Raw genomic sequence first — 20,525 nt, forward strand, 5'->3', positions numbered from 1 at the left:
AGCCGCAGTCTTAACTGCCAGCCCCACACAGAGCTTGAACACAACAGTCAGCGCTCATCCTGCTCTGTCCCTGAGCTCCACCTGCCATCAAAGCAGCTCGGGAAGCCAAGCTGGACGGCTGGCTGGTCTCCGTGGCCACTGGCTGCTGAGCACCAGCAAAGCAGAGGAGCACTGCCGAAGTTATCAGGTTGGGGCTCAGCACCTGGAGCTCAGCGGCTAGGGCGCCGGCCACCTGCACCAGGGCTGGCAGGTTCAAACCTGGCCAGGCCTGCCAAACAACTACAACAACAAAATAGCTGCATGTTGTGGTGGGCACCCGTGGCCCCAGCTACTCGGGAGGCTGAGGCAAGAGAATCACTTGTGCCCAAGAGTTTGAGGTTGCTGTGAGCTGTGACGCCACAGCACTCTACCAAGGGCGACTAAAGTGAAACTGTCTAAAAAAAATTAAAAAGTATCAGGTCGGAAATTTGCAGGGCACTCCAGAGAAAATGAGGCGGAACTAATACTGCTCTTAAAACAATCTCACCTGCCTGTGAAAATGTCTCTTCTGGACACACATCCAGGTGACACCTCTCCATGAGCTCTCTGGGTGGAGGTAGCGGTCTCCATCTGTCTGCTGAGGATGGGACTGGGGGAGCAGTGGAGCCTGGGCATTTCTTGGTGTGAAAAACACCCTTCTCTTGTGGGGGATATGAAATGGAAAACTTATTTTTTTTCAGCCATCATCAATTAATGAGGCAAATCAATAAGAAATCTAAAAAGTAAACAAAGCTTTCCGCCACAGATATTATGTTCTCCTTTGAAATGGACAAGCACATCTCTCTCATGTGGAAGCCATCTCTTTCAAAATCATTATCCTGTCATCCTGGTTCCTTAGGTCTCGGTGGGTGACAGTGTCCGAGGAGGCTAGTTAGAGGGGAGTGCTCACCTGCCCATAGGTGAGGACTCACCACAAAGTCCTCAGGGCTTGGCCATAATGCCCTAACTCACATGCCACCTGAAATGGCAGCCGCCAGCTACCAAGCACTGCCTACGGACAGGGCTTGCTACGCCACGCACGTGTGCAGACCACTGGGGATTATGGCTGTGCTGACAATCACAATCTCTCACCTGTGCACACAGACTTTAGGGACTGTTAAGAGTCACTCAGAAATAAAAGAATTAAAACTACTCTGTACATCACGATATAGCTTTCTTTAATTGAAGGACAAAAGCCAGTCACACTCAGAGGTTAACAGGTTAACAGCATCATGGATGTGGTTAAGACCGCTCTTCTCTGTCTTGGTTCCTTAGGGACCAATCGGGCTTGGTTACCCAGCCCGATTCCAAGTGATGCCCACAAGTTCTCTGCAGCCATTTGAGACTGTCCTTGGAGAGTATCCACCGCACTGCTCTATGGCAGAGGTGTGGCTGTGCCAGCAGCTGGACAGCACCTCACTGGATATCGTCATCATCAAAGAGATCTTCAAAATCTAGGTAAATAATCAAAGCCACATGTTACTGGGGCATGCCAGGGGAAGCAGCTGAGGATATGACTTCAAATTAATTCTAGAGAGGTTCAAAATAAACAGAAAAACAATAAACAATCTAATTAAGTAAAAGACTTTTCCCATGACAGATTGTTTTATCCACCAGAGCTCATAGATATGGTTAGTCCAAGGGGGAAATTGCTGTCTGGAGTGTACTTTTAACCTTGTTTTTATTTAGAAGGCAATTGTAAGAAAATGCATGTAGGGGTGCTCTGTAGCACGTGGGCAGCCAGCTCATGGCCAGGGCTGTGCACTCGGGACACATCAGTGTCTACAATTGCATGTGTGCACCCTGGGCCAGGGCACTGCTCCCACTGCTCGGGAGGGCAGAAGGCCCCCGCTGGGTCCTGGTGGGGCAGAGGGGATAACTGGAGTGGGCTGGAGAAAGGCAGGAGGACCGGGCCCCGTGAGAATCGCTCCCCACACAGAGTCTGAGTAAACACCCAGCACAGCACTTTGGGCAAAGCTGTGGCCATTTGGTTCTCCTGTTTACTTTCATCTATTTCCCAAACTCCCTACCATAGTCAAGTATTTTTTTTTCAGTGAGAGAAGACAAAACCTAAAACCCATTCATGTGCACTCTAAATGTGCAGTCTGATCATGAACTAGAAGACACTCGACTACTCGATGGTTAGGCGGAGTGAGGAGGCAGAAGGCCATGACCCCAATGGACCTGTGGTCACTGCAGAGGGTCCCAGCTGTCCCAGCCACACTGCAGAGCTCCACACTCCTGACCACTGTGTGATGCTGTGCTCTGGGCACGTTCCATCCAGTCCCTGCCCCTGGCTGACCCCTCACACCCTTCGACCCTCTGCCCTGATGTCATCTCCAGAGAATCTTCTCTTGCAAAGTGTCCCTAGAGACTGTCCCACCCACCAGTGTCAGGACTCATGACAGTGTCCCTGCTGGCTGACTTGCCTAGACCCGCTGCTATTTTGTAGAACACAGTGAGAGCAAAGTCTTGCTTTGGTTAAAACCCCACTGCCCAGGAGATAAGAGCTCATCAAACCCACCCATCTGATCAGCAAAAGAACTTGGCAAATGCCCTACAAAGCCCACACAGTAAGCAGCTTTACGCACACGGGGGGCACCATCACCCAACAGGGGTAGTGTGCAACTTGTAGACATGGCTGGCCGGTCCACACAGGGGCCGTGCCGCTCCCCCGTGTCCCTTCCCTGACAGCTGTGGTATGAAGAATGAAGCTACACTGACCCCGTTTCCAGATGCTCACTTGGCAGGTCAGGCCCGGGGCCCCCTCAGAGGTGCTTTCTCCTCAGAACTGGAGGGCTGCTCTTAGAAATCACAGTGACCTGAGTGTGAGGGTACAGCCCACCACCACTGAACCCAGGGGCTGGCAGGGGATGAAGGGACTCCAAAGGACAGCACCCCACTGTGAGTCCACTGTGCTGGCATCCACACAGCCCTGCACAGAAGGCAGCTTCAGGGCTGCCTGCAGAGCCCATTTTCTGTTTGTTTTCTCTGATGGCAACGCCCTTGCACAAAGAGTTCAGGCAGGATGTGGCCCCCAGGAAGCCTGTACCCCAACTCGGCTGCCTAGCTTTTTGCTCAGGACTGGCTGACGATCAGCAGATTCCAAGGGGCCTTTGCTAAGTCAGAAGCCACCATAGCAGGATGACATCCCAGTGGCTACAGAAGCTCCTGTGGGGCCCCAAGAATTCCAGGGGGATAAAAAGGGGGAAAACTACTACACACCTCTCATGAGTAAGCACGTCCTCCTCCCCCGAGTAAGAAGCCCAGCTTCTATTTCTACTTATTATTGGAACCCTTAGGAAGGGCTAATACAATCCGAAGGTGAAGGCATTAACACACCACAAGAGAACAACAGACATTCCCCCATCCAAAGACTTCACATGTTTTATATAAGGTCAGCCTTGACTGTTTATTTGGCATGTCCTTGGCAAACAGCATCAAAGCCCTTGGATATGAGAGGGAAACACATCCTATTTCCTGAGTTCAGGGATTGGGCAGGCAGGAGGAAACTGAGGGCACAGGGATCATGGTGGGCAAAAGGGGTGGGGGTGGGGGAAGGGCAAGTGAGGCACCGTGTGAAGGGCATGGGATGAGAGCACAGACAGGTGGCCGGACTGGGGTCCTCTGCTTGAGTCAAAGGCTGGGGCTGCTACAGTCTTGGGCTGCAGGTGGTGCCAACACTGTGGCAGAGCTCAGGTTCAACGCCGGGATGCAGGACACAGGCAATTTCATGCTACTTTCCTTCTGAGAAGCAGGGCTTGATGGCCAGTGCTCACAGCCACCACACGTACCACTGTGCTGCATCCTGACAGTGGCACAGGGTCTGGGCTTTACTGTCCTGATCCAAATTATTCATGTCACGAACTCGCTTGGCTGCCCTAACCTGCAGAAGAAACATTCACATCACCAACCCTGCATCCTTACCATTAAAAAAGTCTGCATGAACTGCCTTTTCATTGGCGGCCAAGTCCATTAGGAGCCCGGTGCTGCCTCCTGCCTGCAGGACAGAAAGGCACGGTTATGTCAGCTGCTTCCGAGAGAACAGGGACAAGCCCGTTGCAGAGTCCAGGAACAGGAAGGCAGATGATGGGAAAGGGGCTCGAGCTGAAGTCAAAATTTTTGTTACAAAGGAAGTGTGTGTGTGTGTGTGTGTGTGTGTGTGTGTGTGTGTGTTGGGGGTGGAGGTGGGGCCAGAGAAAATACTTTTAAGGTCTCTCAAAGTCATGTGTCCCTTGAATCCTCCTTGCCTTTTAAAAAGAAACCTGCTGTTGCCCTAAGCACCGCTACATTTTTGTAAATCTCAAGAAGTGGTTCCCAGTCCCCTACTGGACATCACCACAGAGGCCACAAATGTGCAAACCCAGGCTGACCGTTTCCCTGCTTTGGATCCCTGCTTCTGAGAACTAAACCATGTTTCTTGGGAAAGTGACTGTCCCTGGCTTTGAGGTGCAGGTGGGAGCTGCCAATGTGGGACTTTCTAAACCACACCACAAGCAAAGCGGGGCAATCTGATGCACTCAGGATTTTCAATCAAATGTAGAGTCACCCAGTGACAATCGGAGCAGAGTCCTCTGATGACAGCACCTTGGTCCCCACTGCTGCCCTGGCTCTCATGTTCCCAAAGCTGCTTCTCAAACCATCCTCTGCCCTCAAAGGGGGCTGAGCACTGCCTGTGTTCCTTGCCACGGCTGCCCTCTGCAACCCCAGAGAAAACCCAGGATGCTCAGCCTCGTCCCCTGTCCCCATCACCACAGCAAGCCATGCAGATTCCACCCCTCAAATGCTGGGGTGACTTCATCCCTACTCCCACGTCCCTCATTCAGACCCTCTTCAAGTTCCTGTTCCCATCTTTCTACTCTCTGACACCAAACCCAATCTCCAAACCCTCCCTAGAGGTCACCTCCCAAAGTGACCAATCTACGGAGCAAATCAGAGCTTGTCTCTCCCCACTATAAAGGCCTCTAGCGGGTCCATATCACCCAAGGCTAAAACAGGACAGAGAAGGCTGGCTATGGTGGGGGTGCTCAGGAGTGGGTGCCCAGAGCACCCCCACTCCAGCCCTGCTCCAGGATGCAGCCCTGCCCATTCCCCCCTCTCTCTGGTACCGCCAGTTCCCCCACATCAAACTATATGACAATCTCTCCCTTACTGCACCAGTCGGCGCCACCCCCAGCGCTCTGCTCATGTCCAGCCTTTCTCCTTTGCCCCCATCTTCTTGGCAAATACCGACAAGTCCTCCAGCCTTCTGAGCCTCCCAAAGTCCTGCGGGTTCTCCCCTTCCTGCCCCTCTAGCTTTCAATTACACTTCATATTCGCCACCGTCCTCTCTCTGCCACACCAGAACCTTCATAAGGACAGGGCCTACATCTGACCATCTTTGTATCCCCTGAGCTTTGAGGATGAGCTGGCCTGAGACTCCCCAGTGTAGTGTTTCACCAACACATCTCATGTCCTTTAAAGCATCTCAAAGGACACACACACGTCAGACGTGGTTGCTCTGCGACCGTGATGGAGTCTGGCCAACAAAACCCCACCACTTCATAACCCTGTATAATTACAGAAAAGAACAAAGTCACCGTGCCAAGCACAAAAATGCCAACACCCTACCGCCCCCAAACAGCTATGATGGCTGACAGGAGTTTCCTTGCAGGGGGCAGTTTTCAGCCTTGCTCTAGTCTCGTTCTAGCTGAGATGTATTAAAGAGGCCCCAATCAGAGCATCACCGCGCTTCCCGACAGCACTCGGCCCACAGCAAAGCCCACTTTCCTTGCTAAACAGCTCCAACCCCGTGACAAGTCATTCCTAACTCCTGTTTCTGGAGAAGCCATGCTCCCCCGGGGTGCGTGGCCTCCGTCGGAGGTGCAGTAAACTCATCTTCTTCCACTACAGGCGGCCCCGGAGCGGGAGGGCACTGGCAGCTCTTTGCCTCCCTGGGAACCGGCACCCCGGCCGGCCAGGCTGGACCTCGCAGCGCCCTGGGCTGGGGGCACGGGACGCCTAGCCCTCGGTGTGCGTGGGCACGTGCGGCCTGGCCCCTCGCGCCGCGGGCTACGGACACCGGACGGCGCCACACGCTTCCCGGCCACACGGCCGCGGCTGTCCCCCCGGTCCCTAGAGGGGGCCGAAGTCTCTCGCACCCCGGGGTCCGCTGTCCATCAGCTCCTCCGACTCAATCCCACTCCAGGAGCCGCCCGCCCGGTCCCTAGGCCGCCTTACTTCGTCCAGGTCCACGTAGGGCCCAGCGCCCTCAGGAAACATCTCGTCCACCGCCGGCTTCATCACGGCCCGCGGCGCTATAAAACCACTTCCGGCCGCGGAGCTGCTTCCGGTGCGCCGGCCGCGGCAGGTCTAGACGCCGGAGGACCGCGGACTCTGTGGTGTCGCTGGCGGCCGGCGGCCGGGGAACGCGGGAAATACCTGCAAGTCCCTGGTACCGGGTCAGCCTCCGGAGTCCAGGGGGAACTGCAAAAAAACTCGGAAAAAACCCAGCCGGGGCCCAAGCAGACGTTTCTCCTGGCAGGACTCACAGAGGCCGCAGTTGGTCGGGGAAATGCGGGTGGAGACCGCGCTGGCCGGAGGGCGCAGGGCCCGGCGGCCCGACGGCGCGAAGGTCTGCCCGGCCCGGGAGGTCGCCGGGGACTCCCGCCTGCCGGGGGTGTAGCGGTGCCGCTGCCGTGAGCAGCCGCTGGGGGCACCTCCGGAGCTAACCTGGGAACCGCCGGTGGATCCCGCAGTTTCAGCAGAGCTGAAGCAGAGACTTGAAGGGACATAGCACACCGGGTCCGTAGCAGCGAGACTCACAGTGGCCTTGGAGGGGCGAACGGACAATGGATAGTACTGAGCCCTCCATAGGAAGGAAATCTGTCACCTGCTGTAACAAAGACGAGCCTTGAGAACACTATGCTAGGTAAAATAAACCTGTCACAAAAAGACAACACCGTGTGATTCCAGTTGCACGAGGCCCCTGGAGTGTCGAGATCACAGGGACGGATAGTAGCGGGGTGCCGGGGAATTGGGAGTTAGTGTTTGGAGGGGACAGAGTTTCAGTTTAGGGAAGATGAAGACTTTCTGGAGATGGTGAGGATGGTTGCACAACAAAGCAAATGTACCCCATGCTACCACTTAAAAATGGTTAAGTGGTCAATTTTATGTCATGGTTTACCAGGATTTAAAAAAAAAAATGTGAATGAGAGAAAAGAGGAGAGGAAGAAGAGGGGAAGGAGAGAGGGAGGAACTTGAGCTAGACTTTTGTCAAAGATTCTTTGCTTGACCAAACCTCAGGCCCCTGAGCCCCCTCCTAGGGCTGTCTGTGCCCATCCTTGTAAAGTCCAGTTTATCAAAGAGCCCCGTTTAGCCCTCTCCCAACATCTGCCCAGGTGGTGTCTATCACCCTGCCTGCCTTTGGCGGGAACCCTTAACCCTGATGTTCCTATTAGTGATTTCCCTCCACAGACCCTCCCTGCCCCCAGGGCATGACCGACCCCATTGCATGGTCCGTGTGCCTATCTCAATGGTTCTGAATGAAGTCTGCTGCATGCTCTTTACCAAAGACTGTTGGATAATTTTTTCTTCAACATGTTTTAGAAGTAGGTTGGCTTGGGGTTGGGCCACTAGAGAAGGGATGTGGGTCCAGGAAGATGGCGCCGAGCTGAGATGTGACAGAGGGGTGGTCCGGGCAGAGGCCACCCAGCCACATGGACAGCACAGGGTACAAGCAGGAGCAGTGCCAGGTGTGTGGCTGAGCCGCTGACCCACACTGATGTGTGTCACCCTTAAGTGCCCGAGTGGAAGTCTGACCCATGAGACTGGGACTCGCTGGTGACCACGAGGAGTGGTCCACAAACCCAGCTCGTCCCAGCTAGTAGGGCAGAGGGTCTCCAGTGTCCACTAGCGTTCTTGGGGGACCGGGGGCCCACTACCTGTGCAGAGGCTGTCCCACTGCTGAGGCCGGTCCCTGAGGCTCTGTCCATGCTGCCCGCTTACCCTCCATTCCCTCAAAGTGCCCACGAAGCCCCTTTCCAGCAGCCTCAAGCCTGGAGCCTTGTACTGGGAGACCAAGCACGCCAGGTCTTGGCTCCTCACACGTGGGCCTCTCACTTCTGCTGCCCATGTGTACCACTCTTGGGCATGCTCTGGTGGGAAGCTGGCTGCCCAGCCTAGGCATGGCCACCTGGGAATGTATCTGGCTCCCCTCTACCCAGCTGTAGGCTCTCAAGTCAGGCAGTGACCTGGTATCTCTACCTTGGTTTCCCCTCTCTCATAATCTGGGGACTTGCAGGCCACTCCCTGGACACTGTGAGAGTTACATGACAGTGACACCTGAAGGGTCAGTCCCAAGCATGGTTGAGCGCGAGTGCCCTGCTACATGTGTGTAGACAGAGATGTAAGTGTTCACTAGCAATCAAAATAAACCAGGTCGGTTTGTCAAGTAGAGTGGATGGCACCTGAGCACAGCAGTTTCTGGAAAGACAACCCACAGGCATTCCTTATGCATCTTCAGTCAGTTTATTAAAGCAAGGCCAGGCCCAACCTCACCCCTTCCCCGGGACTGTGGCTCCTGGGTGACCATGGTCCTGCCCCAAGGCCTGGCCAAGTACAGACTGGTAGGGAAGGCAGGCCCCAGGCTGGACGCTGCTCAGTCCTCCTGATAGGGAACATGGAAGCCCAGGGTGGTCCCCAGGGGGAAGTGAGCAAAGAAGGTACGGGCCATGTCCTCCAGCTGGGGGTAGGCCCCCAGGGTCTGGAAGTATTCCACGTAGTTCCAGAAGTCAGAAGTGGAGAAAGGCCAGTAGGGCATGGCTGGCAGCTCTGCATAGGGGTCTGAAAGACACACAGCACTTGGCCTCAGGCCTGTCCCTGCTGTCCTGCCTGGAGACGGGGTCCATGGAGGCCCCAGGGCAAGTGGGCGGTACCCGGCTATGCCTGCAGTGATGGGCCCTTCCTGGCTCAGGGGTGCAGCCTGGGCTGTTGTCAATATCAGTAGGGCAATGACCTAGGCCTTCCGGGACGCCTAACCTGGGGAACTGAGGGGTGGGAGGAGGAAGGACGAGGGTGTTCTAGTCTGGGGGTCCTGAGCAGGCAGGGAGCTGTGGGTTGGGGTTTAGGGGCCCTGGCCACCTCCTGGTGGGATTTCAGAGCAAGCTCCAGTCCCAGAGAACAGGTGAGGACAGCCCTGATGATTCTGGACTGAGTTAGGACTCAGGCGGGAAGGCCTGGGGGCTGGGGGCTGGGGCTGAGGGTGGGAATGTCAGGGGGTGGTCAGGGCTCAGGCTTCCTACCCAGAATGTCCCCAGGTTGCTCAAGGGCAGGGTCAAGGCCCAGAGAGACTCACAGCCCTTGTGTCTGGACAGCTTAGGGCCAGACGAGAGGGCCACGTTCTGTGTGCTCAGGCTGAGCTGAGCCTGGGCCCTCATGTGTCTGCATGGGAGAAGCAGCCACTGCCCTCCCTGTAAGCTCTTCCCCACCCTTCCCAGAGCACCAGTTACTGACAGGAATGGAAGAAAAGAAAGGACAGTACCTCCCTGCTCCTGGACAGGCTTGGCCCCTGCAGAGGGAGAGAAGAGCCATCAGCAAGGTTGGCCCACGCTCCCGAGAAGGGCAGCCAGGTCACCCCCAGGCCCGCCCCACACCCCATGCAGGACTCAGGGGAAGGAAGGGCACCGGAGGGCTGCTGGGGGGTGCCACGCCTGCCAGTCCTCACCTGCAAGTGGCCCCAGCAGGAGGCAGAGGGCCAGCCCCAGAATTGCACAGGCTTGCATCTTCCCCTGGCACCTGCAGGTCTACCTGCAGCAGGAGGAAACCAGGATGGGCAAGACCCCCCACCCAGTCCCAAAGTGGGCAGCACTTGGGAAAACAGTGCTGGGAAAAGAGAATTTATTACTGTTTTCATAGCTGTTTCAATGCCAGTGGTTTAAACCATCTTTCAGAGGTGAAATCCCCACCTCAATTGGCCTTATTTAACTCTCACTATTAAGAAATTGTGCTCACCTCCCCACCCTCTCTGGCCAAGGGTGCCCTCTGATCCCTCCAAGGTTACCTTGAGCCCTGTCCACTCAGCCCAGCCACCAACCTGGAGGGGCCTGCTGCAGGCTCTCAGGCGTCTCTTTATACCCAGGCTGAAGATGAGGCAGGAAGCGTCACCTGCCTGACCTGTCAGACTGAATATTCATCCCCCCATGGAGGACTGTGGGCCTCTGTGCCCTGCTGGCACACACAGTCAGAGGATCAGCTTTGGGAATCAGATCCAAAAATCAAATGGAGAGAAAAACATCTTTGCACACACCATTTATAAAGTGTTTAGGGCTGATTTCAACGTTGCTACTTGAAATAAACTCAATTTTCTCTCCTTGAAAAGAGATATTCTGTGTGATGTTGAGGCTGGCAGAGATTTCCTCCCTATGAAAAGGGCCTAGGGGCCCAAGGCACCTGTGGCTCAAGGAGTAGGGTGCCAGCCCCATATACTGGGAGGTGGCGGGTTCAAACTGGCCCCAGTATATGGGGCCGGCACCCTAAAAAAAAAATAAAAAATAAAGAAAGAAAAAGAAAAGGGCCCAGGGAATCCCAGACAAGCAGGCAGGAGGAGACCCCCAGGAAGCCACTGAAGCCCTGGGTCGGGGGCTGCCACTGCAGGACATCCACTATAAAAAGTCATGGCAGGAAGTGTGGGGTCAAGCTGGACTTCTGTCCCCAGACCAGAGCTTTCTGCTTTTATAAAGCCTAAGCCTATAGTTGGGAAGGGGACAGTCCCAGCCCCAGTGACATCAGCAGCCAGCTTCAAGGGTTGGACTGATCTATTATGCCACGGTCCCCTGACCATGATGGCCCCTGTTCAAACCTTGCCTCTGCAGGAAGGCCAGCCTCATGGCCCTGCCCTGGGGGTCCCATCACCCCACTGGATTCAGGGATCATGTCCAGGGTGGCATTCTCCACATTGTTCCTGGTCACCCTGGGGCATTTGAAGGACACTGGGAACCTCCTCACCCAGTATCCTGTGGTCCCAAGGTCCGAGGCCCTCACCTTCATCACAGTCTGCCCACATCTCCATCCAAAGGACAAAGGACTCATTCTTTACCAAGCAAGTGCCCTAAATTTCACAGAAGATGCCCAGAGAAGTTGTCAATTAATCCAGCCCCTGCCAGATTAGGCTTCAGGTTCCCTTTTCAGAAATCTGGATTCATCAGCTACGGAAGGAGATGGATTCTCTAGGGCAGTGGTGTCCAAGTTCCCTAAGATCACCCCAGGCCAATGATCAGCACAGGACTCTATGGACGGTTTGCTCATGGCTCAGATTTATCACAACAGGAGGTACAGAGCAGAATCAGCAGAGGGAAAGGCGCCTGGGACAGGGTCAAGGGGGGGTCCAGGCATCAGCTTCCAGAGTCCCCCCTCCCCGGGGAGTCCCACAGGACACACAATGAGCAATGAGTGTGAGAACATGGGTATGCTGCTGGCCGGAGGGGGGGAATTTGGAAACTCAGCGCCCAAGGCTGCTCTGGGCCTGGTCACACAGCACCTTCTGCCTGGTGCCAGCGGAAGCAGGCACTCAGCGTGAAGCTCAGTTTGCACCAACAGTCTAGGAGTAGGGAGCTCCTGATCTGTTAGGGTGCAGAGAGGCCTCCGAAACTCCAGCTCTGAGGGCACCGTCAGTCCCCCTTGCAACTTTCCTGTTCCTCATCTGCCTCCTGAGCTGGGAACTTTAAGCTCTGAATTCCCACATTCTCCAGCATGCTGAGGAGCTGCCAAACCACCCACCATCCATATTTCCACGTAGCACCAGCGCCCTCTATGGGCACTTGGTTTGGTAGCTCGCTCTCTCTCTTTTTTATTGTTGGAGATTCATTGAGGGTACACAGAACCAGGTTGCATTGATGGCTTTTGTTAGATAAGGATCCTCTTATAATTGTGTCCTGCCCCCAGAAGGTGTACCACACCCCTTATCCCCCTCCGTCCTTCCCTTTCTCAGCTCTCCCCATCCTCCACCCCTCCCCTTTTTGGGGGCAGTTTATGGCTGGGGCTGGGTTTGAACCTGCCACCTCCCCATATGAGGCTGGTGCCCTACTCCTTTGAGCCACAGGTACCGCCCCCTCCACCCCCTTTTGCATCTGGTGGACTGCAGCATCCCTTTTACCATAGGGAATGGGACCACTGAGATTTTCTGGTCTCCCACTGCTGGGAACGCTCCACCCTGAGCGTGCTCGCCACTTCGGCCTCTCTCCCAGTAGCAACACTTTGTCCAACAGGGTCAGGAAGTGTTGTTGGGCTCAGAGCTTGCTAGAGAAACACAAATTATGCCACCATGGGGGCCAAGGAGGGTAAGCAGGGACACAGCCCACAGGTCTGAGGATGCACAGCCCCATGGTCAGCAGTGGGCTGGGACCCTGCCACACCTGCACTCCAGCATCTGACCATGAAAGGACCACCAGAAAGTGCTGTTAGTACCACATGTCTGAAGACAATGTGAAAATTAGCCTAGAATGTTAGGAAAAGTGAAATGACTGGTGCTGTATCATGATAACCGCCTTGTAAATAAAGGACCATACACAGGAAAGGCCTCGAAGTCATAAAGCAGTGAGGGTACTGGATAGTGGACCTTGGGAGATAGATCTTTTCTTCCTTCTGGGTCTATGTATTTTCCTCAATTTGCTACTCTCATGAACAAAACCTGACACTACCAATTATCTCCCTGTGGACCATCACTCTGTCCTACCACCCAGGAAGATCTCCCAGGCTCTCCTTGCCCACCTGGCCAGCCCCTGCCACCATACACTTTCCCTTTCCCTGAGCCCTTCAGGCCACGTCCCTCGCTGACCCGGATGTGCAGCTTCTTGGGCCCCATGGAGAGGGCCATGGAGGAGTCCTTCCTGCCTCCCCTTCTCCCTCCCCCCTCTTCCTGGTTCACAAAGCCCACCTTAATGCCCTGGAGGGGATGTGCACACTTGGCCTCCTGCTGTGCTGCTCTAGCTCAGTGGGAGCCCCCAGAGCAATGATTTTCAAACTTTAAGAATTGCCGGGAGCCAAAACATATCACAAGAATGCCCCTTGCTATCTTGATTTTATGAGCAAACTATTCTCAGTAATTCAACCATAAACAGCAACGGTACTTTCCCCTTGCATATCTCCTCAAAAATGCACCCCCTGCCTTAGGGTCCTTCTCCTAGTAATTTTCCAGAAACTAGCCCCCTCCCTGCCCTGCTAGGAACAGCCCTTAGTTACTTCCTCGTTTGTGTGCTTATAAGCCCAGCTGAAACAATAAACTCTTCGGAGCTTGATCAGACTCTTGACTTGCTCTCATTCTTTCGTGTCTCTTGTCCCCTCATTCGACTGACCCCTTTGTTTCCCAGGTCCCTGTTGAATTCCCCACGGGCTGGGGCAATTGGCGCCCGACGAGGGGCAAGGGTACGGGGGTGTCATCGAACGTTGCTGCCAGTAAGGGTACCCTTATCATTGGATTGCCGCAACACCAAGGTTGTGAGTGAAAATCCGCACTGTGATCGCCGCGCCACAAGAAGGACGTGAGTGAAGATCCGCACTGAGATCGCCGCAGAACTGCCCACCTGCGAGTCTGATCCGTCAAGGTAAGAAAAAGCAACGAGTTTATGGGACAAACGTTAAGTAAACATAACTTGTTTATTCAGGGACTCAAGGAGTCCCTCAAGACACGAGGAATTCAGGTAAAGAAAAAAGGATCTCTATAAATTTTTTGTTTTTATTGGTGATATCTGTCCTTGGTTCCCCCAAGTAGGCACTATTGATGTTCTGAGATGGACTAGAGTCGGTGATTGTCTAAAAGATTATTATAGAACATTTGGCCCCGAAAAAATCCCCGTTCAGGCATTTTCCTACTGGAACTTGATCTATGATATTTTAAAAACTTACAACCAATGGCCTGATATCCAAGAAGTTGTTAAAGAAGGAGAAAAGGTGCTTAAAGAACACTCCAGACCACCCTCAGTCTGCCCTTCTGTTTCTGTTCCTATGCCTGAGTCTGACACTCCCCCCAATCCTGAACCTCTCAAACCTCCTATTAATTCCCTATACCCCTCCCTCGAGGAGCCCCCTCCCAACTCCCTCTCCCCCGAAGAAACGACCACCCGGGAAGAGGAGGCCGCTAATTCTAACTGGCCTCCCTTCCCTTCCGTCCTAAATCATCCCCCTTCCTATGCTTCTGCCCCTCCATTTTGTGCTCCAATTCTAGGCGTAGATACGCCAATTGAAAATGTCAAACGCAAACTATGTCAAGAGGTCTCCTCCCTTAAGGACTTACTCCAAACAAGGAAGGAACATTTAAAACTCATTCAAGAGTTACGTGCTTTAGAATTGGAGCTAAAAATTCCCCCCCCACCCCAACGTTCCATAAACATAGCTCAAAAGAAAAACCTTTAAAGGCGCTGCACGCCTTTCCTGTAACTAAGATAAAAGGGAATCCCCCTTCCGAATCAGAACCAAAACCCCCCTCTGATGGGGATGAACACCCCTCGGCAGATGAAGCCTCAGATAATGACCATGAGGCCTCTGACTCAGATGCTGAAAAAGCTGAAACTACCGATCAGAAGTATCGTCGCTTGAATTTCAAGCATGTTAAAGAATTAAAAACTGCTGTGTCCCTCTATGGCCCCACAGCCCCTTTCACTATATCTATAGTTGAATCTCTGAGTGAGCCGTGGCTCACCCCAAATGACTGGTTCTTTATAACCCATGCCACCCTGCCTGGAGGTGATTATGTCCTCTGGAGAACCGAATATGGTGATAACTGCAAAGAAACAGCAGCCCGTAATCTCGAAAATAAGACCTCCAAGAAATGGACTAGGGATAAACTCATGGGACATAGTCCCTATGATAGTAACATCATACAAGCTAAATTTTCCCCCGGCCTCCTGGCCCAAATACAGAATGCTGCCCTTAAAGCATGGAGAAAGCTCCCTCCCAAGGGATCGGCAACTACCTCCTTGGCCAACATTCGACAGGGCCCTGACGAGCCTTATAGTAATTTCATCAGCCGCCTTACCGATGCGGCTGAGAGGCTCGTCGGCCAACAAGAAAATGAAAGCGAGTTCATTAAACATCTCGCATTTGAAAATGCAAACCCTGCATGTCAAGCCGCCATACGGCCTCACCGCAGCGGCAAGACCATTTCTGATTATGTTAAACTTTGTGCAGGTATCGGCACCGCTCACTCCATGGGACTCGCTATTGGAGCCGCCCTTAAAGAATTCGCTCAGGGAAACAACCCAAAAACTTGTTTTAGTTGTAAACAACCAGGACACTTTTCTAGAGACTGCACGGCCCCTAAGGCCGAACGACCCATACCGCCCACTCTTTGTCCACGATGCAAGCGAGGCAAACACTGGGCATCCGAATGCCATTCAAAAACAGACGCCCAAGGCAATCCCTTACCTCAGAAGCAGGGAAACTTCCTACGGGGCCAGCCCCTGGCCCCCAAACGGGCACAAACCCCTGGGGCTATCAGGTTTGTCCCCCAAAACCCGCCCCCTCAAGTCCAAGCCTCCTCTCCCTCTCCCGAGCAACTGCCGGCAGTGCAGGACTGGACCTCTGTTCCTCCACCAGCGCAATACTAACACCTGAAATGGGCATCCAAATCCTCCCTACTGGGGTTTATGGCCCCTTGCCCCCCAACACTTTCGGACTTCTTCTTGGCCATGCCAGTACCACCCTGCAAGGCCTCACTATTCCCCCCGCATCATTGATAATGATTACACCAGAGAAATTAAAATACTTGCTTCCGCCTCCCTCGGCCCTATAACCATTCACCCAGGCCAAAGAATAGCTCAGCTAATATTACTTCCCCTCTTACCCTCCAACCATCCTTATTCTCTAAAAACCCGGGGTACTCATAACCTCGGTTCCTCTGACGCTTATTGGGTCAGACAAATCACACAAGAAAAACCCCTCCTTAAGCTACAATTAAACGGCAAAACTTTTGAAGGATTACTTGACACTGGGGCAGACGCCACAGTAATCGCCAGTAAATACTGGCCCCCTTCCTGGCCCCTCACTACTTCCCTAACCCATCTCCGGGGTATTGGCCAAACCTCCAACCCCCAACAGAGTGCTGAAATCCTCAAATGGACAGATGAGGAAGGCAACACTGGTACTGTCCAACCTTATGTTGTGCCTGGCCTCCCAGTCAATCTCTGGGGCAGAGACATCCTGGCCCAACTAAGACTAATTATGTGCAGTCCAAATATGAAAGAAAATGCAGCCAGATGGCTGCCTGAAAGATTAGTAAAACAAATTGATAGCAATTCTAAAATCCAGGGAGAAAAACCTCCCTGAGATTATCTTTCTCCTTTCCCTTCCAGAACCACGAATTTCCATCCATGATGCTGCCTTATCTCCTGATCTTCTGCCTCCCGGCACTGGGCCAACCTGTTCCAGCAGTTACCAAGCCCTTCGCTTGGCGCTTTTATTTAACTGAAAACTCGACCGATGAAAACACAGATTGACAAACTTCATAAGCTTAGCTTAGATTTACAAAAACAAAAATTTTCTTCTGAGGCAAACGAGTGGTGGAAATCCTCCATGTACTCCTTACTCATGCCCCTTGCAGGTCCCCTTATTCTTGCTATTAATAATCACCCTTGGACCCATTATTCTTAACAAAATCATGAATTTTATCAAATCACAGATTGACTCCCTGGCATCAAAACCCATTCAAGTCCATTATCATAGACTCGGCCTTACAGACCGGGGCCTTGCCGAACCTAACAACGAAGATATTCCTCCGGGAACCGCGTAAGCACTCAGAGCTATGCACGTTGACTCACCATCATATGTGAGTACAACCTGGGTACCTTTTTACGGGGTGCAATAAAGACACTGCAGAGGGAAGGCATAAACAGCCTCTCTTGAGTCCCTTGGAAGCAAACCTGATTTGCATAGAGGTTAGCGTCGTAAAAATTTCTCCTCTCCTCCCCAAAAGACGCTCAAACTTATCATGCGGTCATTATGCCCGCGGGAGGAATCAGGTCAATACTTCCCCCCAAAAGGTTAATGCCCTCTCTTCTACGCCGACAACTGACAGACCCCAACAATTTAAAAAACTAAAAGGGAGGAGATGCCGGGAGCCAAAACATATCACAAGAATGCCCCTTGCTATCTTGATTTTACGAGCAAACTATTCTCAGTAATTCAACCATAAACAGCAACAGGTACTTTCCCCTTGCATATCTCCTCAAAAATGCACCCCCTGCCTTAGGGTCCTTCTCCTAGTAATTTTCCAGAAACTAGCCCCCTCCCCGCCCTGTTAGGAATAGCCCTTAGTTACTTCCTCGTTTGTGTGCTTATAAGCCCAGCTGAAACAATAAACTTGACGGAGCTTGATCAGACTCTTGACTTGCTCTCATTCTTTCGTGTCTCTTGTCCCCTCATTCGACTGACCCCTTTGTTTCCCAGGTCCCCGTTGAATTCCGCGCGGGCCGGGGCAAAGAATCACCCAGGGAGCTGTTAAATGTAGGTCTGATTCAGCAGGGGGACCTGGAACTCTGCATTTCTAACAAGCTTCCAAAGCAGCTACTGGTCCCCAGCTGACTTCAGCATCCAGGTGTGGGCGGCTCTCAGCAAGGGCCTGCATTCCCTTCACCTGTCCTCTGAGTCCCTGGAGTGCCTGTTAAAATGCAGATCCCCATCTGCTCCGCCCTCAGAATTCTGATTCAGGTGCTCCGAGGACCTAGAAATCTGCATTTCTGACATGTTTCAGGTGATGCTGCGCAGATGCAAGGTCACAATTTAGGGCCACCACCTAAAGCCCTGGCTTCTAACCCTGGCCGCACATGGGGACCACCTGGCTCTGAGGGCAACATTCAGACACCACACCAACACAGGAGAGAGTGTGTGTGCATGTCGGTGTGTGCATGTCCCTGTGTGTATGTGTGCACATATGCATGTGCATATTTGTGTGTGGGTGTGTGTGGTATGTGTATGTATGTGATTTGTGTATGTGTGCCAGCATGTGTACATGGGCCTGCACATATGTGTGGTGTGTGATGTGTGTGCATATGTACATGGTGTGTGCATGTAGGAGGTCTGCATGTATGTGGTATGTGACATGTGCTTGCATATGTACATGGCGTGTGCATGTTAGGGGTATGCACATGTGTGTATGTGTGTGATGTGTGCGTGTGTATGTACATGGTTTGTGTGCATGTATGGTCTGCACGTGTGTGCATGTGTATGTACATGGGGGGGGTGTGTAGGTGTCTGCATTTGTGTGGTTTGTGACGTGTGAGTGCGCGTGTACATGGTGTGTGTGTACATATAGAGATCTGCATGTGTGTAAATTGCCCCACACAGAAGTGACCCCAGGGTGCAGGGAGGGACAATTGGTCAGCGAGACATCCCTGGTCAGGGAGGTAGAACCAGGGTCGTGCAGAATGCTGGCTGGGCTGTGGGCAGCTGGGCGGGAGGGAAGAGGGTGGGGGTTACTGGTGGGAAGGAGAGCGCCCTCTGCTTTGTGCTAGAACCTCTCTTTTTAACTAAGAACGCCCCACCAACTCACGCAGACCCTTGCATACCCTGCGCTCTACTTTAGTGGTCTGCATTTCTGCCTCCGGACACTCAGACACCTGGACTGAGTGAGACCTTCTTCAGCTCTCCCCTTTCCGGTTCCTGGAAAAGGAGGGCTGGGCCAGACCCTGCGAAGGTCTTTCCAGGTTCAGAGCACTCGGGATTTGAGAAACCAGAAATCCCGGAATGGGGACCGCAGCGCACTAGCGCGCCGGCACCAGGAGAGGGCAGCGCTGCGCAGGGCAGCGTCCGCGCCGCTCAGGTGGTCAGGGACAGGCTCCCCTCCAGGCTCCCGGGCGAGGCGGGGGGCCGGGCGGCGAGGCTCCCGCGGGGCGCATGCGCAGCGCGTCAAGGACCGCTGGTGGTAGTCCCCGCTGGAGGACCTCAGAGGCAGGTGTGACTGCATCGCCCAGTCCCGTGTGCAGCGCCAGAGGCCGTGCAGACTGTTCCACTTCGCGGTGAAACAGGCACAGAGAAATGAAAAGCCTGGTGGGGTGAGCACTCTGGAGGTGCCCGGCCACGTCCCTCACCTGGCAGGTGCCCTCTCCCACCATGGTGACTCAGGCAGCGAAAAAGTACCAGTCTGCTTCTCCAGGCCGTTTCTAGTTCAGGATCGTCGGATCTTTGCTAGCTTCTGGGGTCATGAGTTGCCCAGGCTGCATCTCTCCTGCCCCGCCAGGGCCAGTGCCAAGAATGCAGGGGCGGTAGGAGAACCCCTGGGTTGGGGCCTTCAGCAGAGGCGCGCTGGCGCCCCGCCCCCAGCCAGCCCCCTCTCAGCGGCTGCATCTTCAGCCCCCTAGCTGGTCTTGGTCGTGGGTATCTTGTCCAGTGAGAGCAGGATCCTGGAGACGGTACTTAGCACCTCTGTGCCTCCGTGTCCCAGGGTTGGGAAGGGGACTATAGGGAAGGCTTGATTGGCATATAGGAAGCCCTCCACAGATGTCAGCTCCTCATCACCGGAGTCTCACCATGTGCTTCTCGCCCCTTCCAAGTGACAATTGCTCTGTGTGGGCAGACAGGGAGGGGACACGGCGGGTCCTTCCCAGCTCTGATGCTCCTGACAGGATTGTTCCCATCTCCCGAAGACCTGGGACACTCCCACAGGTGCATGGCTCAGGTCTGTGCCCAGCTCGCCTGAGGGAAGGACAAGTGCTCTGGTGGGGCAGTGTGGCCTCAGGGAGAGAGCTCTGAGGACCCTTGCCAGGCACAAATGCAGTGCTTCACCTGTGCCACCAACCAGATGTGTGGGGACACCAGGTGGACATGCAGGAGCGAAGGGCTCAGTCTCTCAGGCTGGCCCACACCCAAGGCAGGAGGGCCAGGGGTCACAGCCCAGGCTCTGAGGGAAACCCTCACCTGTGAGCCTGGCCCAGGGCACACACACCCCCTACACCCCACTCTCCTCATCTGAGGGAGGAACAACATGATGGCGTATATGCAGAAAGCTCCTGGCATGTGGCATTAGCTGTTACTGAAGCCAGCAAGGTCACGAGTGCAAGCCTGCGTTTAGGAGAGCAGGGGAAAGGCTTAGAACACAGTAGTGTTATCAAGATGAGATGGATGTTAAGACCATGAAACTAAACAGAATGTTACAGCAAAAGCGGCATTCGGAAACAAGGAAATATAATAATCTAAATTAAAAAATATGAGCAGACAGGTCAGATAGAGTAAAAGAAACCTCTTGTAAAACAAAACAAAGAGACAAAAACATGGAAAATGCCAAGAAAAACAGGAACATTAGAGGCTCAATCCAGCAAGCTGCTGTCAACAGCAATGATGGAACTTCAAGAAGAAGACTCGTGGAAAAGGAAGAGGGCACTTATGGTGGCCAGGCTCGCTCTCTGCCCTGTCCCGTGGAGGACAAAGACCACATGAAGGCACAACTTTGGACATTTCAGGACAGTGGAGACAAAAAGCCTACAAGTTTTCAAACTGCAAGGGAAAACCACCTAAGGAGAACAGGCATTCAGATGGCAGCAGAT

General features: G+C 53.6%; 2 protein-coding genes across 2 annotated transcripts; both read right to left on the reverse strand.

Moving 5' to 3' along the window:
• Nucleotides 1–1,305: 1,305 nt before the first annotated feature.
• COPS9 (COP9 signalosome subunit 9) lies at nucleotides 1,306–6,345 on the reverse strand. Its single transcript, XM_053598174.1, has 3 exons — nucleotides 6,238–6,345; nucleotides 3,946–4,018; nucleotides 1,306–1,472 (listed from the first exon to the last, which is right to left on the reverse strand). Exons 1-3 carry the CDS (start codon nucleotides 6,298–6,300, stop codon nucleotides 1,435–1,437), a joined length of 174 nt encoding a protein of 57 aa, XP_053454149.1. The 5' UTR covers nucleotides 6,301–6,345; the 3' UTR covers nucleotides 1,306–1,434.
• Nucleotides 6,346–8,602: 2,257 nt separating this feature from the next.
• Nucleotides 8,603–18,648, reverse strand: OTOS (otospiralin). The gene is made up of 4 exons (XM_053597576.1): nucleotides 18,552–18,648; nucleotides 9,722–9,804; nucleotides 9,539–9,565; nucleotides 8,603–8,841 (listed from the first exon to the last, which is right to left on the reverse strand). The coding sequence occupies exons 2-4, from the start codon at nucleotides 9,777–9,779 to the stop codon at nucleotides 8,657–8,659; spliced, it is 270 nt and encodes an 89-aa protein (XP_053453551.1). The 5' UTR covers nucleotides 9,780–9,804; nucleotides 18,552–18,648; the 3' UTR covers nucleotides 8,603–8,656.
• Between the last annotated feature and the right edge of the window lie 1,877 nt (nucleotides 18,649–20,525).

This window comes from Nycticebus coucang, chromosome 7 (assembly GCF_027406575.1).
Source record: "Nycticebus coucang isolate mNycCou1 chromosome 7, mNycCou1.pri, whole genome shotgun sequence".
NCBI classification, from domain to species: Eukaryota; Metazoa; Chordata; class Mammalia; order Primates; family Lorisidae; genus Nycticebus; species Nycticebus coucang.

What these genes read in the sequence shown, in the direction of transcription:
- COPS9 (XM_053598174.1), bottom strand. Translation starts at nt 6,300, where the DNA reads ATGAAGCCGGCGGTGGACGAGATGTTTCCTGAGGGCGCTGGGCCCTAC. An exon ending in CCTACGTGGACCTGGACGAA is followed by an intron (nt 4,019 to 6,237) that starts GTAAGGCGGCCT and finishes TCTGTCCTGCAG; the next exon opens with GCAGGAGGCAGCACCGGGCT. An exon ending in TCATGCAGACTTTTTTAATG is followed by an intron (nt 1,473 to 3,945) that starts GTAAGGATGCAG and finishes TTATTTACCTAG; the next exon opens with ATTTTGAAGATCTCTTTGAT.
- OTOS (XM_053597576.1), bottom strand. Translation starts at nt 9,779, where the DNA reads ATGCAAGCCTGTGCAATTCTGGGGCTGGCCCTCTGCCTCCTGCTGGGG. An exon ending in CCTGCTGGGGCCACTTGCAG is followed by an intron (nt 9,566 to 9,721) that starts GTGAGGACTGGC and finishes CTCCCTCTGCAG; the next exon opens with GGGCCAAGCCTGTCCAGGAG. An exon ending in GCCTGTCCAGGAGCAGGGAG is followed by an intron (nt 8,842 to 9,538) that starts GTACTGTCCTTT and finishes TGTGTCTTTCAG; the next exon opens with ACCCCTATGCAGAGCTGCCA.